General features: G+C 37.3%; 1 protein-coding gene across 7 annotated transcripts in view; it reads left to right on the forward strand.

The window, feature by feature from the left end:
- fam49a (family with sequence similarity 49 member A) overlaps positions 1-7,709 on the forward strand; it is a 38,005-nt gene extending 30,296 nt beyond the window's left edge. For 3 of the 7 annotated variants that reach the window (XM_052098972.1, XM_052098973.1, XM_052098974.1), the window contains 10 exons: positions 807-886; positions 2,871-2,992; positions 3,137-3,242; positions 5,195-5,331; positions 5,439-5,516; positions 5,632-5,748; positions 5,885-5,964; positions 6,674-6,800; positions 6,898-6,968; positions 7,068-7,709. In XM_052098972.1, coding sequence (XP_051954932.1) covers positions 814-886; positions 2,871-2,992; positions 3,137-3,242; positions 5,195-5,331; positions 5,439-5,516; positions 5,632-5,748; positions 5,885-5,964; positions 6,674-6,800; positions 6,898-6,968; positions 7,068-7,131 — 975 coding nt within the window. In that variant the 5' untranslated portion in view covers positions 807-813 and the 3' untranslated portion in view covers positions 7,132-7,709. Of the gene's footprint in view, positions 1-212; positions 294-806; positions 887-2,870; positions 2,993-3,136; positions 3,243-5,194; positions 5,332-5,438; positions 5,517-5,631; positions 5,749-5,884; positions 5,965-6,673; positions 6,801-6,897; positions 6,969-7,067 lie in introns of all 7 variants that reach the window. The other 4 variants (XM_052098975.1, XM_052098976.1, XM_052098977.1 and 1 more) reach the window with 2 other exon arrangements.
- Positions 7,710-18,894: the final 11,185 nt, after the last annotated feature.

Here is an 18,894-nt window from a genome sequence, read left to right on the forward strand (position 1 = left end):
TGCCGTCGTTTCAAATTTGATCATATACGCTTTGTAAAAAGCATTGTAGTATTGTTTTTTTTTATTTAGCAAACATAGGTGAGATTCTGTAGAACATGTATTATTGAGAGTACTCCCATCTGTTGCTATGAATCAGGTGATATTGTTTTAAAATGCAAGAGTTCTCATTGCTCCTTTTTTCATTAATTTCTTTATCATTATATCTGGATTAGGTTTCGCTGGAATGGGTAATCTTCTAAAAGTCCTTACAAGGGAAATAGAGAACTATCCACATTTTTTCCTGGACTTTGAAAGTAAGTTTTTTTGAAGAGGTGGAGTCTGGGGCTGGCAAGACTATAACCAGTCATTTTTCTCCATAGCGGTGGCTGGAGGAGCTGGACTGACAATCGAAATGCTTTCTTACAGAACAGTTTTCCCTCTTTGCTTCCCTTGGTGAATAAATGGTATGAAATGACAGTAAGGATTGATTCACATATTTGGTTCAATCTTTCCCATTTTAGTCTCTGCAACTCACATTTTCTTCAATTGAAAGTTTTATGCTATTTCTACTGCTGTAGAGAGCACTTGCACTTAAAGCTTTCCCTGAGAATAAAGTAAAATAAATGTGCTGCATTAATGATTTCTTTCGATTTAAGACATTTTTCATGTTCACCATGAGAAACTAATGAGGGAAAGCTGTATTTAGGAGCATGAGACTAGGCAGAATTACTCTTTTACGCTCCGTGAAGTCCTGTGATGTTACTCTCTTTGACATGCAACACCTATCTCTTTCTCTCTCTTTTTCTCTACTGGCTTTTCTCTTTCAGAAACCAAATGGGGAATCTGTTAAAAGTGCTCACTTGCACAGAGTTTGATCAGGGGCCAAACTTTTTCCTTGACTTTGAAAGTGAGCAGAGCTTTTGCCTGGCCTTGTGTCTGTCAATTTTTCCAGCTGCTAACATTTTGCAAGTACCATTGTCTGAATCGTCCTTGAAAACAGCAAAACAGAGCTTCACAATCCTTTTGCATTGCAAATGTTTTGTGCAAATGAGTTTGATAGTGAAAGTAGTTTGCATATCCTCTCATTTTCTGAACGTCCAGTCTTTCACTCAGTCTAGTTACTCCATTAAGTTTGCATATGCAAAAATGGTTCTTTGAAATTCTGATTTGTTGCTGGCAAACCTATGTGCATGAAAACCAAGCATCATTATTTGTAACTAACAACAATGTAGTAGTGTTGGTCTGTGTAGCAGCACTCACTCTGTATTACATTAAAAGCATGGTTCATTCGCTGAGAAATTATCTGCTTGCTCTTTTCAACTGTGCTCCTGCTTGTTCTGTGACATTTTCCTGAAATTGGCATGACATTCTGTCTTCCCTGGTCTTTACTTGTCTCTTTCTATATTCTTACACATGTCAAACCTTTATACCTCTGTATACTTACCCAGTAAAAATTTAAAGCTGAAGTTTGTGATGTTGAAATACTTTCTCCCATCCAGCTTAATGTGCAGCGACAACTTTTAAGTAAGCCACTTATTGTGGTTATTTCCTCTATAACTTTTAGCACAGTGTCTATGTGACGTTTTAAAAATGGCTCTGTTTGTTTTAGTGGCCCATCCAGCCAGACACAACAACATTGACTCAACCAATAGCATGAGTTTGGAGCAGGACTATCTGTTTGCTCAATCAATGTCAGATGTGGGAGTATTCAGGAAAGCTGTTTGAAAACAATGTTCATTTTGCATTTCCATTTGATAGTGGTTGTGGTGAAAAGAAATGACTCACTTCAGCTTTAAACCCTCTACGTCCCTGTTCAAACCCAATTTCATTACATTGCACTATAAATATGATTTATTTTTCTATCCATATACTTTAAAGAGAGCTTCACCCAAAATGTTCAACATTTCCTTAATGCTGTGTTTTTTAATGAATTTCAGGAGCCATTGGGATAAGCATCTCCATGAAATTTGGAAATATTGGGGAATCTCTGCTTTAAACCAAACATAAATTATGAATAGTTAGATTTTTTTTGCAAGATGCATTTTTACAGTATATGTATGATTGTGTGTGTGTGTGTGTGTGTGTGTGTGTGTGTTGTATGAAGTACACACAAAAATATTTGGCCACTTGTATCAATGTCATTGCCTATAGATAACATAATATCAAACCAAATGGCATTTATTTTAAATATTGGATAAGCACACTTTTCAAGCAAAAGATTTCACAAAAAGAGGTTTTAAATGTTTAAATAATACATGTACTGTTTAAAAGTAAATATAAAAATATTGGGACATGTTCCAGTTGTCAGACTTCTGTCAGTAGAATATGTCCATTAATGTGATGAACTATACCTGTGGTTACTCATCGAGAGCACCCTGTGGGGAATATAATTCATGCTTTAACTAAAATTATTATGAAACTGTTTAATTATAAATAAAAGCTAAAATGGCAAAGTAAGAGAAGTTCAGTTAGGTCTGAGAAAAGGTCTAGCATCCTTTGTTTGCAGATGCCATTTTGTTTGATATTTTATTACCTAACACCTGTCCTAACCAGATGTGACAAAGTGACAAGTGATAAATCTCTTAATGTAAATCTATGATTTTGTCCTAACTAGCCATGACCATTCTAAGTGATAAATGACGGGACATTTTGTCATGGTTTCTGTTTCTGCTGTGAGGTGCTTGGTGGCCCTACCTACAGTGAAATCAAATTTTTTTTCAAAATCGGACTCCAGATTACTGTATACTTAACATCAATTATGTTGTAATTGGTTGGAAATCTTGTTGCTGGAAATTATGTTGCTCTTGTTTAGGACATGGTGTAAAGCAATGAAATTCATTGGATTAAATAACTAGTGTTTGTTATTGTTTAATAAAGTTGATTTGTTTTAGATGCGCAGCCGACAGACTGTGAGAGAGACGTGTGGAACCAGGTGAATGCTGTACTCCAGGAGTCGGAGAGCATCCTGTCTGGCTTACAGGCCTACAAGGGGGCGGGTCAGGAAATACGAGATGTATGTCTGACACCTGCAAAAATATTACAAGAAATAGTGGAATTGCTGTTTTTTTTTCTCTTGTTTTTAACTTGTAGGTCAGTCAGCTCTATTTAAAAGCATTCTCAATGCAAATTAAATTGAATGACTGACTTTTCATTTTAGGCAATACAGAATCCTAATGACATGCTCCTTCAGGAGAGGGCATGGAACTCTGTGTGTCCCCTTGTTATCCGCCTAAAGAAGTTCTATGCCTTTTCATTGAAACTAGGTAAGCTGACACAATTACATCCATACACACGAGGTGTTGTTTCTTTGGGCAATGTCCCAGGGGTTGATTTTATAAAAAAAAATGTTAACAATAATTTTAATTATTAAAATATTGTTAAATATACTAGGTCTAAAGGCCTTTTTCTTTTTTTTTCTTTTTTTCTGATAAATCAAGGTAAATACCACTTGTGAGCTAATTTAGTTTTCTTTATTGCATTGTTTCCAATCAAGCTGTAATTTTGCCAAATTATCCAAGTGTGAAAATATTATATAATTGTGTCTTTTAGGATACATACAAATTTATCTATGAAATTAGCCCTAGCAATACAAAGAGTCAGACAGATTCCATTATATCTGAAAAACATAAATGACAAAATTTTAATAAAATTATCATCACAGTCAGTTCCAACACAGAATACACAATACAGATGTGGAAATATCCAGGACTTTAAGAACAAAATGACAAAAATTATGATTTCCTGTAATTCATAAGTTTACATACACTTAGGTTGAAGTCATTAAAACAAATATTTTAACTTTGCTAGACATCATGGAAAAATCAAAAGAAATCAGCCAGACCTAAAAAAAAAATTGGGGACCTCCACAAGTCTAGTTCATCCTTGCGAGTAATTTCCAAATGACTGAAGTTGCCATATCTATCTGTACAAACAATAAGTATGCAAGTATAAACACCATGGGACCACGCAGCCATCATACCACTCAGGAAGGAGACGCATTCTGTCTCCAAGAGATGAATGTAATTTGGTGCGAAAAGTGCAAATCAATCCCAGAACAACAGCAAAAGATACTGGGGAAACTGGTAGACAAGTATCTATATCCACAGTAAAGCGAGTCCTATATTGACATAACCTGAAATACTGCTCAGCAAGGAAGAAGCCACTGCTCCAAATCCGCCACAAAAAAGCCAGACTACCGTATGCAAGTGCTCATGGGGACAAAGATCTTACTTTTTGGAGAAATATCCTCTGGTCTAATTAAACAAAAATTGAACTGTTTGGCCATAATCATCATCGTTATGTTTGGCTTGCAAGCCTCACCCTTTTTCCTCCAAAGAACACAATCTCAACCGTGAAGCATGGGAGTGTTAGCATCATGTTGTGGGGGTGCTTTGCTGCTGGAGGGACTGGTGCACATCACAAAATAGATGGCATCATGAGAAAGGAAAATTATGTGGATATATTGAAACAACGTCTCAAGACATTAGCCAGAAAGTTAAAGCTTTGTCACAAATGGGTCTTCCAAATGGACAATGACCCCAAGCATACCTACAAATTGGCTTAGGAACAACAAAGTCAAGGTAATGGAGTGGCTATCACAAAGCCCTGACCTCAATCTGTCAGAAAATTTGTGGGCAGAACTGAAAAATCATGTGTGAGCAAGGAGGCCTACAAACCTGACTCAGTTACACCAGTTCTGTCTGGAGGAATGGGCCAAAATTCCAGCAACTTGTTGTGAAACGCTTGTGGAAGGCTACCCAAAACTTGGGTCTGACCCAAGTTAAACAATTTTAAGGCAATGTTACCAAATACTTACAAAGTGTATGTAAACTTCTGACCCACTGGGAATGTAATGAAAGAAATAAAAGCTTAAATAAGTCATTATCTCTATTAATCTGACATTTCACATTCTTAAAATAAAGTGGTGATCCTAACTGACCTAAGATGGGGAAGGTTTTCTACGATTAAATGTCAGGAATTGTGAAAAACTGAGTTTAAATGTATTTGGCTAAGGTGTATGTAAACTTCTGACTTCAACTGTATATAAATGAAATAAAGTGAGTGTTAAATTATAATTTAACAGGATTTTACTTCCTAGAAATTCTCAGGGGTAAAAGTGCCCGAAATTGAAGAAACACCCATGTATTCTGTCCTTGGTCTGTAAAATTGTAATGCAACTCTATATCTAATCTGATTTCTCCTCTCTTCCATGTAGAGGAAGCCCTGAAGAGCCTCTTGGAGTCACTGACATGTCCACCTTACACTCCCACTCAGCACCTGGAGAGGGAGCAGGCCCTCGCTAAACAGTTTGCAGAAATCCTGCATTTCACCCTACGCTTTGATGAACTGAAGGTCCCGATGATTCTTTTTTTTTGTTGTTTTTCTTTGCGGTGTTCACTAGTCATATTAGGGGAATCCAAGAAAGAAAAGTATAGCTCACCACTGTGTCATTGTTTTAGATGAGAATTCCGGCCATCCAGAATGACTTCAGCTATTACAGAAGAACAATAAGTCGAAATAGATTAAACAACATGAATGTAAGTTCAGTGACCTGACATGTCATGGTACAGTACACAGGATATTGTCCACACATGTTCATGTTTTTTTTTTTCTTGCTTATTTGTTTGATTTTTATTTTTTTTCTCTTTCAAGTTGGATATTGAAAATGAGGTCAATAATGAAATGGCAAACAGAATGTCTCTATTTTATGCGGAGGCCACACCCATGCTGAAGACTCTGAGCACAGCGACAACAAACTTTGTTACAGAGGTAGGTGGTGTTTAGCTGTCATCACATTTTGTAGAATAGAAGGCTGATTCATTTGAAATGATCAACACCTATGTTAAGTTGCAGGAAAATAAAAAATTGTTTAATATATTGATAAATATACCCCCTCATTGTGCAGAATAAGACATTACCTCTTGAGAACACCACAGACTGCCTGAGCACCATGGCAAGTGTATGCAAGGTCATGCTGGAGACGCCGTGAGTACCCAGTCGATCCCCTCCTCATTGCCCTTTTAATATGTCTTCTGTTTTAAACATAAACATGCCATATTCATGTAATTTACGATTGGAAATTGAGCAAAACTTCAGTGCGGACAGTTTTGTTCTCTGTCTTTATATTATTAGTGGGTTTACTTACAGTAAGACTGTTTGGGTTTCTACAGTCCTGGTCCTGGAAATACCAGGGAATTTTTATATAGTTTTTCCAGACTGGAAAAGTCAAGGATATTGATAAAATCTTAAAAATCTCTGAAAAGTCAATGAAGATTCTATGGTGATTTTATTAGTTTGATTCTGAAATGCTGTAAAATATTTCAGCAGCTAGATATTGCTCTTGTGTACCATAAGAACTTGCTCTCAAGCCAATGTGTAACATCAGTCTGCCTATTTGAAGGAAACTACTTGTGTGACATATTGCCTGGCAAATGTTGCTTGATATTAACTAGTTCTTATTAGACAGTCTTTCTCAAGGTGGCACATGGGGGTTTAGAAATCTGAGATTTCAAATCTCTGTACATTTTTATCTTGGAGACATTAGAACTCTAATCATTATCTTAATGATAATCATTGTCAAGAAATCATAAATGACTGCGAAAGGGATGAAAATGAATTGTTCACAAGGTGAAGGAATTCTATTATGAAGTATGTAATTGTGCCAGTAAGCTCAGTCTTTTTGCTTTACTAACAGAGAATACACAAGCCGGTTCAACAGTGAAGAGACTCTTCTCTTTTGTATGAGGGTAATGGTGGGGGTTATTATCCTTTACGACCATGTGCATCCAAACGGCGCTTTCAACAAATCCTCAAAAATTGATGTAAGACTACATTCACATATTTCCTCAATTAACCAAAATATTTGATGGACAAAATAGTTTTTTTTTTTTATTCATGTCATTTACAATTTTTGTTTAGATGAAAGGGTGCATTAAAGTCTTGAAAGATCAGCCTGCAGATAATGTGGAAGGTCTCCTCAATGCCCTCAAGTAAGTTTCCTTCCCTTTTCATAAAGAAAGATCATTTGATTTGTTATAAGTTTCACAATGATCATTACATAATTTTTTGTCTTTTTTTCTTCTCACCAGATTCACCACAAAACACCTGAATGATGAGTCCACTCCAAAAAATATCCGAACAATGCTTCAGTAATGTTTTTTAGGTGAAGCGGGTCAATATTCTGACCTCAAAAGATGTATATGTTTACATTTATTTAAGGACTTGATGTTAATACTTTGGTGTATTTACATAGTCATTCCCTCCAAGTTACTTCAGTGTAAAAAAGTAAACCTTTATTCTTAACAAATTGTGCAAAAGCACATATGAAGAAACCAAGCAGCCTTATGAAAATGTATTCAACGAACAATATTTGCAATGCTGCTTTCAAATAAATAACAGTGATCATATTAACCAAAGGAGATGATGCATTGGTTGTGAGTTACACTGTACAGTGAAGTGCTATTGGCTATGGTGTAGTCAGTAGTGCATGAGGAAAGTGTTTGGATCGTTGTGCTTTTGTAATAAGGTAATGATGAGAAAAGACAGTTCTGTAAAACACCATAATGTGATGTAACCAATTTTATCTATATTTTCAAATCTGTTTTGGCTAAAGGTGGAGATATCACCTTTTATTTTTGTTAATAGGTCATGTGTGCTCTTCATGTCTGTGTGCCTCTTTGTTTCTAACACGATTGTTGCTCATCAATACAGCTTTCAATTTTGAAATAAAATTGACATTTTGATTATATTTCATGTGACTCTGACTGGCAGAAAATGCCTCACTTGCCTGCCGTGCATTTCAGAGCTGTAGCTGATGTACACTGTAATGCAAATCTAGGGACAAATTAATCATGACTTTGCACAAATCCATCCAGATAACGTCCCGAATGAGGACAGATACTGCAATGCCTAGATTGGGTCTGATTTATTGTTAAAAACATCTTGACAGAATAATCTACATTCATATTGAAGTGTTACATGTTTATATACAATCTTAAAAAAAAATTCTGACTCTTGGTAACTTAATGAAATCTTTAAAAGAAGCTACATGCAAAAAATCACTTTAGTTTTAAAAGTTAGGCTCTTAAAAGACAAGAAATACAAATCTGTGATTTTGTGTTGCGAGTTGCTAATTTGTCCCAGTATTAAATATCAAAATAGTGTTGCAATCTTTCAGATAAGCTAAGCAAAGTGTGGGTTTTCCATAAATGCCAACCTTTGAGTTTAAGCATATGTAACACTCATTTTTGAGTTTCTCCTTGACTCTAAACTACACTATTTTTATCCTTTAACACCTGATGGCACTGTTGCCCTATTCTTGCTCTTGCTCTAGAGTTTGCTGGAAATATCATTCCACTGAAGGGAACACTGTCTAATCAGCCCAAAGCCGGCAGTTAACATAACTTTAAATAGACGCTGCACAAACTCTTATATGAATGTATTTGTCACAGTGACACACATGGTATACAGTATCTTGCTATGACAGTTATGAATGCATACAATCCTCTGAATGCTACTTCCATGTATTGGATGACCAGCCAGTTCATATGTTTTTCTAACAGCCCTGAACCATTTGAGAGTGAGCTAAGAGCCATGAAAAGAAGCCATCCCGTTTAGCAAATGGGATTAAAAGCTCCATCATTCTTGTGGTCTGCCAGCCCACTCAGGTCTTTAGATCAGGTCTGAAAACCTTGCTTTGAACTCTAGGGACATTAGAAATAATTCGTTTTGTAACAGTCTCAGTTTTATGTGAGCAATGTGTGCTTTCAGTGGCATGTGTTTATTGAATTACTTAATTATAATCCCCAAAATAGGCATAAAATAATAGGGAAATGAGCCTCCACAAATGTCACTGGTATTTAGTGGTGTGGTGGTGGTGTAGTGGTCTAAAGCACATAAATGGTAATCTGGTAATTAGAAGGTCACTGGTTCGATCCCCACAGCCACCACCATTGTGTCCTTGAGCAAGGCACTTAACTCCAGGTTGCTCTGGGGGGATTGTCCCTGTAATAAGTGCACTGTAAGCCGCTTTGGATAAAAGCATCTGCCAAATGCATAAATGTAAATTTAAATTTAGTGGTGTATAATCCTCCAAAAAAAGGCATGCAACCTAATATATGGCCCAAGATTCAAACAGTTCATGGTAATTGATGGCAATACATTCTCCTATTGTGTCCTGATCAATCAGCAGAGCAGAACATAATTATTGACATTGTGCTCTAGAGATGAGAATAGTGCAGGCCTTGAGACATCATTGTCTCATTTAAATTAAGGCATGATAAATGTGCACATAGCTTCTCCTATTTGCATACTTTCACTTTTTTTCATAAACCTGTGTGAAATTCAATAGGATATTGGAATTATGGTTAACATGACTGATAGCCTATAACATTCTAATCACAGAAGAGTTAAATAAGAAAAGAAATATCATCAGATATTTAAAAAAAAAAAAAATTCAATTAATATTTCTTCAAACTAAGAGTGTGTTATAAATGCAGGCATGCAGTTGACTGTGGCTTTCGCTGAGATTGGCAGGCATTCATGCACCATGCTGTTATTGTTTATGCCCCAGCACTCTTGATGGAGTGGTCACAGACTGCATATTGTTATGCAATCAGGAGATGTGTCTTCGTGTGGAGGAAGAAAATCCTGTCAGGTGCCAGAACCTGAAGTCGGCGCTGCGCAGTCATGCTGCCTCTGAGCAGAAACTTGGCGTCACAAACAGGATCTAAACCCTTGAGACTCAGCTTGCAAGCAACATTGCACCAATGAAGACATTTAAGTTCTGCTTTTATCTGTCAAATGATCCATTTTTAAAGAAGGCTGGGTTTAGATCAAAGCCGTAATTATTATAAAATGATCTATTGTTGACTGATATGCTTTGTATTCATATTGTCTGTGATATTTTGTACTTATGTAATTCCATAATCTCTTTTAACAAGCACGTGTCCTCGATGTTCCAGCATGCTTTCAGTGCACTTGAAGCAAATTAGTATGAACTAAAAGAACATTAAATGTCAGATTGTTAATGTCAGGTCATTAAAACATTCAGCATTAAAATATTCCTAGTCCTTTTTGGCTATTTTTGAATGCTGTTAAATTCTCTTTCAGAATTTCTTTCAGAAATAGACTGATTTGCCTGTGATGAGATGAATTCCAGGTTTCTTTTAAAGGAATTCTCTATAATTACTGCAAAGTCATATTATATTCCGTTCATTAGAGATTTGCTGCATACATCTGCAAAGTTTTCCTGTCTGTCCTGCATTAGTAATTCAGTCAGATCATTTGAGGGACATTTCTCATCTGGCTTTTTTTATTTTAAACACTGGATCAGGCTTATCAAACACACACGTGATTCATGATCCTTTTCTGTGTTATATTTATCACATAATGCCTTACTGTTTGTAAAAAGTTGAAACCCACTGTAAACGCTACTCACTGTGAACAGGGCACAGTGTTTCTCCCTGTGTGTATTCCAGAGGAAATCAAATGCAGTGTTTTGTCTGTAGGGAGTTAACTGAGGCGTGACGGTGCAGAAATTGGAAAATAAAGTATATTTGAGATACTTTCTGAATACAATGTTTAAAAATTCAGAGCACATTCTATACAACTGGGACTATGGATTACGTGAACAACTTGAATAGCTGATCAAATGTTTTCTCCATGGATGGGCGAGCACATTGATGAGAGCTTTGGATTTTGAGCATAAACTCACTAACAGTTTATGCCCACAAGAGCAAAATATACTCCAATAATCCAGTTAATGCAAAGTACTGTAGGTTCTATTGTCTACTTTAATTAGTTACAGCTAAAATGAGTTCAACTCAAGATGACAAGATCTGACATGTGTACTATAACAAGAAAATAGTCACTCATTAAATGTTATAAAATCATATGCACTGTAGCAACTGTAACAATCACCACTTCCATTATACATGCCTCACTGTAACCCTGATATTTACTTTATAAATATACATATATATATATATATAATGTACAAGACAGTATACATTTATGTGGTAATCCACATTATGCCACAAATGCAGTCAATTGATCTTAACTTGCATTGAAGCCAGAACATTCATTTAAGAACTGCATGCAGAATCCTGTATTTCAACAGCAAAGTCAGTCTTAGTCAGGGTTGAATTCAGTGGCTCGTTCTATTTTATATCTCCGGTAGTGGTTTGTTTGCTTTTGAAGAATTTATAGAAATGCTCAAAGCAAAAGTTAAAGCTCTTTGTGTTGTGAAAACCCTGGAACCATCTCAAAGTCCTTGGCACAGTTCGGTTCACAGGTTCAGTCAAACTTGGGAGAACTCTCACGCAAACTCTCTCCTCCTGAATAGTATATTCCTTTTTCTAAAATATACATGAAAGTGTTCATTGTGCTCCCGATGTGAAGTGTGGTGTATTACGTAAGCAGTGGCTTGATGAATGATACATACCCAATTCCATCTTGAATTATGTTGCATAACTGGCAAGATGTGCGTGGAGACCTTGGGGCCTCTTTTGCGTTTGATTAAAACAAACAGCTTGTCTCTTTTCTGTTGCCGCACATTCCTGTGCCTTTTTTACCGCAGCTGCCATCCGTCACATAATGCCTGATAATTGCTGTTCTTGCTCCCTGTGTGGTTGGCAAAGTAATACCTTGCTGATTTGTCTTTGTTTTCGAAAGAAGTAACAGCCATGAAATCACTCAATTAGATGGTGGATTGAGTTTGTGTGAAAATTCGATTCAAGGGAAAGGACAATGGTGCGTCTGTCTGAATTAATGTCTTGTTATAATTGCATGTAAATGGCATTTAGTTGTAGGTGTGTAATAAATAGACATGACAAATAGATATTTGGGTAGCTGACGTTAAATATTTCTGGAAAGTTGACATATCCTGCTCTATCTGCTAAACTCCATCTAAAACTATTTTAACCCTTATATGAATGGGTGTCTCGCTAAACATTATTACATAACTATATATATATATATATATATATATATATATATATATATATATATATATATATACATACATACACACACACACACACACTGCTGTTCAAAAATTTGGGGTCACATGACTGAAATGTTTCTCATGATCTTCAAAACCTTTTGATCTGAAGGTGTATTCTAAAATGTTTCAAATGAGTTTTGTAGACAAAAATATAATTACATCCACATATTAATTGATTTCATTACAAAACTAAAATTGTATTTAAAAAATGCATGGATTTTGAAATGGATGACTTTGACCGAATAATAAAGAAAAGCAGCCAATAAGTGCCAGGCATAGATGGGAACTCCTAAAAATCGTCCCAGGGTGATAACCTCAAGACGTTGGTTGAGAAAATGCCAGGAGTACATTTCTGCAAATTTCTTACTACACAACATAATTCCCAGTTCCATTTCTGTTATTAAATAGTTTAGATGACTTTGCTATTATTCTCAAATGTAAAAAACAACAAAAAAAACAAACAAAAAAACTGTTAAATAAAGAATAAGTGATCCTAAACTTTTGACCATTAGTGTATATAAAGTGCATCTGGAAAATATTCATAGCACTTCACTTTTTCCAGATTTTGTTATGTTACAGCCTTATTCCAAAATGGATGAAATTCATTATGTTACTTAAAATTTGAATAACAATACCCCATAATGACAACGTGAAAGAAAATTGTTTGAAATCTTTACATGTACATAAGTATTCACAGGCTTTGCTCAATACTTTGTTGAAGCACCTTTGGGACCAATTACAGCCTCAAGTCTTTTTGTGTATGATGCTACAAGCTTGGCACACCTATTTTTGGGCATTTTCTCCCATTCTTATTTGCAGGACCTCTCAAGTTCCATCAGTTGGATGGGGAGCGTCGGTGCACAGCCATTTTCAAATCTCTCCAGAGATGTTCAATTGGGTTCAAGTCTGGGCTCTGGCTGGGCCACTCAAGGACATTCACAGAGTTGTCCCGTAGCCTGTGGCTCAGGTGGTAGAGCGGATTGGCCACTAATCGCAGGGTTGGCGGTTTGATTCCTGGCCCACACGACTCCACGTGCCGAAGCGTCCTTGGACAAGACACTGAACCCCAAGTTGCTCCCAATGGCAGACTCTGCCACCATTGGTGTATGAATGTGTGTGCGAATGAGTCACAGTGTAAAGCACTTTGAATACCGTTAAGCTTAAAAAGGCCCTATATAAGTGCAGACCATTTACTCCTTTGTTATCTTGGCTGTGTGCTTAGGGTCGTTGTCCTGTTGGAAGATGAACCTTCACCCCAGTCTGAAGTCCAGAGTGCTCTGTAGCAGGTTTTCATCAAGTATGTCTTTGTACATTGCTGCATTCATCTTTCCCTCGATCCCGACTAGGCTCCCAGTTCCTGCTGTTGAAAAACATCCCCACAGCATGATGCTGCCACCACCATGCTTCACTGTAGGGATGGTATTGGCCAGGTGATGAGCGGTGCCTGGTTTCCTCCAGACATGAAGCTTGCCATTCATGCCAAAGTGTTCAATATTTGTTTCTTCAGACCAGAGAACTTTGTTTCTCATGGTCTGAGAGTCCTTCAGGTGCCTTTTGGAAAACTCCAGGTGGGCTGTCATGTGCCTTTTACTGAGGAGTGGCTTCCGTCTGGCCACTCTACCATACAGGCCTGATTGGTGGAATGCTGCAGAGATGGTTGTTCTTCTGGAAGGTTCTCCTCTCTCCACAGAGAAATGCTGGATCTCTGTCAGAGTGACCATCAGGTTCTTGGCCACCTCTCTGACTAAGGCCCTTGTCCCCCGATCACTCAATTTGGCTGGACGGCCAGTTCTAGGAAGAGTCCTGATGGTTCCAAACTTCTTCCATTTACGGATGATGGAGGCCACTGTGCTCATTTTTCTGTACCCTTCCCCAGATCTGGGCCTCGATACAATCTTGGCTCTTTAGGAGGTCTACAGACAATTCCTTGGACTTTATGGCTTGGTTTGTGCTCTGACATGCACTGTTAACTGTGGGACCTTATATAGACAGGTGTGTGCCTTTCCAAATATGTCCAACCAACTGAATTTACCACAGGTGGACTCCAATCAAGTTGTAGAAACATCTCAAGGATGATCAGAGGAAACAGGATGCACCTGAGTTAAATTTTGAGTGTCATGGCAAAGGCTGTGAATACTTGTATACAAGTGATTTTTTTGTTTTTTATTTTTAATAAATTTGCAAAGATTTCAAACAAACTATAAAATATATATATATTATAAAGTGATCCCCAAAATGACAACTGGTTTAATTATCCATCATTGTGCAGAAAATTAACATGATATAGTAAACATTTGTATGAATAAAGTACCAGAGGCTGTTTGGCCCAAGACAGACCAATGTATTAAAAATGAATGGGAGAAATTGGAACACCTAATATGGCGGGTGTAGATAAGGAAGTCCTGCCTTACAGTTAAAAGAGTCAATCACCTTTTAGATTCGCCAGACCAGCCTGAAAAATAGCTGTTTTCAAGTGTGATCTGAGCTATAGAATCACAATTTATTATACCATTGTTGTCAGGTTATACTGATGATTTGAAATATGTTATTTTTATTGTAATCTTGACCAACCCTTTTGGAGATTTCTGTCATTACCCCATTCAAATTGATAGTAGCTGTATTTTTATGCCACTTGCATACATTGAAAAAAGCTTCTTCGATACGTTCCCAGGAAGGCCACCAATTGGATTGACTTCACTTTGATTGTACTCATTTGTCTTGTAACAAACAAAGAAATATATATCCTCTTTTAATAAACTTGTAAAGATATGGAATATTCATAAAAATATAATTTATGGACACGCAAATAAACAGCGACTCTATTAAATATCTTAAATACACTTAATAGCAATTATTACAATTAAAAAAATAAAAACACTACCAGTTTTGGTAATGATCATATGAGAAACGTTAAGGACGTGAGTGCATATAATAAATTTGTTATGAGTAACTACAAAAAGGATGAGGTAAAGTGGGTGGGATGAAGACTAAATAGCATTTGAAGGCTTAAACAGCATTTTAGCTTATTTTATAGTTATTTTACATAGAGTTTAATGAGCTCATAAATTTTTTTTTTGTCATAGCCTACTGCAGGACCATTTGAAATTGTGAAAAACAGAATTAAAATACTAACCAGTCACAGTGCCACACTAAGATATACACTTTCCCTTACACATGCATGTACTGAAATCTTGATTTTTATAAAAAATAAATAAAAGCTCATGTACATGTTCTGCAACAACTAGCCATTTGTATATTAATCAAGAATGAGTAATCGAGACATTTACATTTAAATTCACTTCTGTTAGTTAAAGACAGGAAAATGTTTTATCACAACCAGTTCACAATACTACCTAGCCAGCTATCTGATTCAAGGTCAGTTTCTAACTGCATTTGTTAATAACCTCACAGACCTTTCTATTGTAGCAGGTCTGGTTCTATTATCTCTTCTTCCTGAGGGGAATGACGCATCATTTTTCAAATGCATGCAGAATTTGTCATGTTGAATTGATTTAATTTTTTTATTACAATAGCTGTATTATGCCCATTATAGCATAACAGAGCATGATAAATTATTTATTGGGATCCACATCAGAGCAGCACAATCAGTCCAAACAAGTTTATCTTTAACTGCTGTCTTTGCTGGGTGTGTTAGTCTCTGCAGTGTGATCTGCGCCGCTCTGGTCAGGGGCTGCACCGTAACTGCAGTGGGAAGGGCCGGGCCACACAACCCTATCTCAGAGCTCTGGTATTGGTATGCAGCACCAGATGTTCTTGTTCTGCAGTGTGGGTTTCTGAATGCTAGTGTGTGTCAGGGAGACAAACTGCATTAGGGTGGAATAAGATTTGGCGTGTGCGTGTGTGTGTACTGTATGTGTGTCGAGGGTGAGGGGAATACCATGAAAGAAGCTCACAGCTCTGTGCTAGGAATCCCTGTCTGGAAAGATCAAAGTCACCTGTCTGTCTCAAAGTGAGACTGAGGACATTTTTAAAATGATTTTGTTGCATTGAAAGCCCAGGAAAGGAGTAGTGGTGGCGTAGTGGTCTAAGCGCATAACTTGTAATCAGAAGGTCGCTGGTTCGAGCTCCACAGCCACCACCATTGCGTCCTTGAGCAAGGCACATAAATAGGCAGCATGTTAGGATCTAAATGTTTCAGTCATCCTTCACTTTCATTGTATGGAAAAAAGGGGCTTTAACATTCTTCAAAATGCCTCATGTTCCACGGAAGAGAGTAAACCATGTGTGTTTGGAACATCATGAGGGTGAGTAAACGAAGAATCTTCAGAATTTAGATTTTTGTGTGAACTACTATTTAAAGGTTCTCTTTTTTGTTCATGTCATCTTGGACTTGGACAGTGGTGTGAATGCAGCATCATTTTGAATCAATAGTTTTCAATTACAGATACTATTGTAGAAATTCACTATTCACAATCAGCCATTATTAATTTAATCCAAAAGTGAATGGGTCCAATAAAAATATGGTTACTGAGATTAAGTGTGTAGTATTCAGCTGGCCATGTGATTCAAAAATTACAGCCCCTATGAGGGCACACCTGCCCCATGTAGAATTAAACAACTTAGTGATATGACTAATGTTTTCATCTCATGTGAGTGCTCATGATTTTATACATATGTTTCAAAATTACAATTAATTTCTTTAGGAGTAAAACTTTTTTAATGGGGAACAAACTACTCATTGCACCTTTAATATGTTTTACTGACTATTATGTGAATGAATGAGTTAGAATACAATCTAAATAATATTTTACTCTTTACATTTATGCATTTAAACACGCTTTTATCAAAGCAAGTTACAGTGCATTCAATCTGTTGCCAATCGATTGAAAATATTAAACGAATTACACAAAATGTCAATTAATTATTCGCATATCAATATTTGCAGAGGAAGCCCCCCCAACACACACACACACACACACACACACACACACACACACACACACACACACACACACACACACACACACACACACAAAATAAATAACTAAATAATGATTAAATAGTTATATTTAAACAATATTAGATATAAAACATAATATATATAAAATTATTCAGATTATTAAAATTCATTGCATTATTGAGGAAGCCGATTAAAGCATTGATTACGCAATACATAATGTGGTTTTAAAAGTCAATATATATTTTTTCTCTCAATGTCATTGAACATAAGCCTATCATTGGCCAACAGTCCACATCAATCCATTTAGCAATAAGTGCAAATGTTGTGATTTGTGTCAAGTGTGGTTTGTTTGAAGTTGTGCTTACTGCCCCCTGCTGACTTGTGTTAATTTTTTCAAAACATGTTTTTATATAATTAATGTCACTGATTGAACATGTTAAATTGGCAGCCCTAGGAACATAAGTCCATTTCACACTTTTTAGAGCCCTTCAAAAACAATTATATTGGAAAAGGATGTACTATAATGCAATAATTGCGACTCAAATCTTTATTGGAACAAATTGTATTTCAACAAACAATTCAGAAAACACAGCTGCTTTTGAATGGCTGTCAATGGGGAAACTTGCAGTTTGCCATCATGGGAGGAAGATCCAGCATCTATCAGGGGGCTTGCGGGGACCTGCTAACCAACTAATTCCTGACCCCCTGTTTGAACCCACAACCTTTGCATTGCTGGCACCATGCTCTACAGGAACACCATATACCGTATGAGCCATCATATAAAAGGCTTAACTAATTGTGCTATCACACTGTGTTCCAAAGGCGCTATTGTTTTAGCCTTTCTACAAATTAGCATTAATTAGATATGGTATTGTTTTCAGAGCACAGGCATTTGTCTGAAAAATCCCTACCTCACTCTGCACGATGTACAGTAAATGGGGGCTGTTGTAGACTGAGCGTCTGGGCTCTATAGCCTCTCACTCTGCTGACTTGAATGGATTTTCTCCAAGTGCGGGTTGAACCCAATTAATCTTGAGGCAATAAATCCTCACCACTGCAATTTCCCCAGCAGACATGCAGGGCTTCCTCGTCTCTCTGCTCTTTTTTTTTTGGTTGTTTGTTAACTCTGTTGTTCATTCTGTTCCCTTTCAATCTCTTTCAACTGTGCCCTACCCCATTTGCTCACTTCTGTTACCTCCTCTCCTTTCATTGCTTCCCATCTCGTCTCTTGCAGCATCCTGCTATCTGTTCTTCAGTCATGCTCCCTCCCTCCCATCCCCCTTTCACTATCTTTAGCTTCTCCCTCTCGCAGCTCCCCTTTTTTACTCTCCTGACAGTAGTACTCTCCCTCTCCCTATTCCTCTATCTTGTCTCATTTCATTTTACTTGCCTGTGTAGCTCCTGTACCTGTGGGCTTAGGGAACCCATGAACATCAAGGGGCATTAAGATTGATCCATGAGACAGGTCAACCTTGATCAAACCATAAACCCACAGACACCCTTTGTCCAGCACATCCATCTTGTTGTTTTTTATCCCCTATTCTCCCCAATTTGGCATGCCCAATTCCCTCTGCTTAATAGGTCCTCATGGTGGCTCGGTTACTCACCTCAATCCATGTGGCGGAGGACAAGTCTCAGTTGGCTCCGCTTCTGAGATAGTCAACCAACGCATCTCGTCACGTGGCTCGCCAAGCATGACACCGCGGAGACTCATAGCATGTGGATGCTCATGCTATTCTCCACAATCCACACACAACTTACCATGCGCCCCATTGAGAACGAGAACCACTAATCATGACCACGAGGAGGTTACCCCATATGACTCTACTAGCAACTGGGACAACTGGTTGCTTATGAGACCTAGCTGGATTCACTCAGCATACCCTGGATTCGAACTTGCGACTCCATGGATGGTAGTCAGCATCAATTCTCACCAGGCCCCCACAGCCATCTTGTTAAATCAGTCGCTTATCCTCCCTCTGCAATATGC

This window comes from Xyrauchen texanus, chromosome 30, assembly GCF_025860055.1.
Source record: "Xyrauchen texanus isolate HMW12.3.18 chromosome 30, RBS_HiC_50CHRs, whole genome shotgun sequence".
Classification (NCBI taxonomy): domain Eukaryota; kingdom Metazoa; phylum Chordata; class Actinopteri; order Cypriniformes; family Catostomidae; genus Xyrauchen; species Xyrauchen texanus.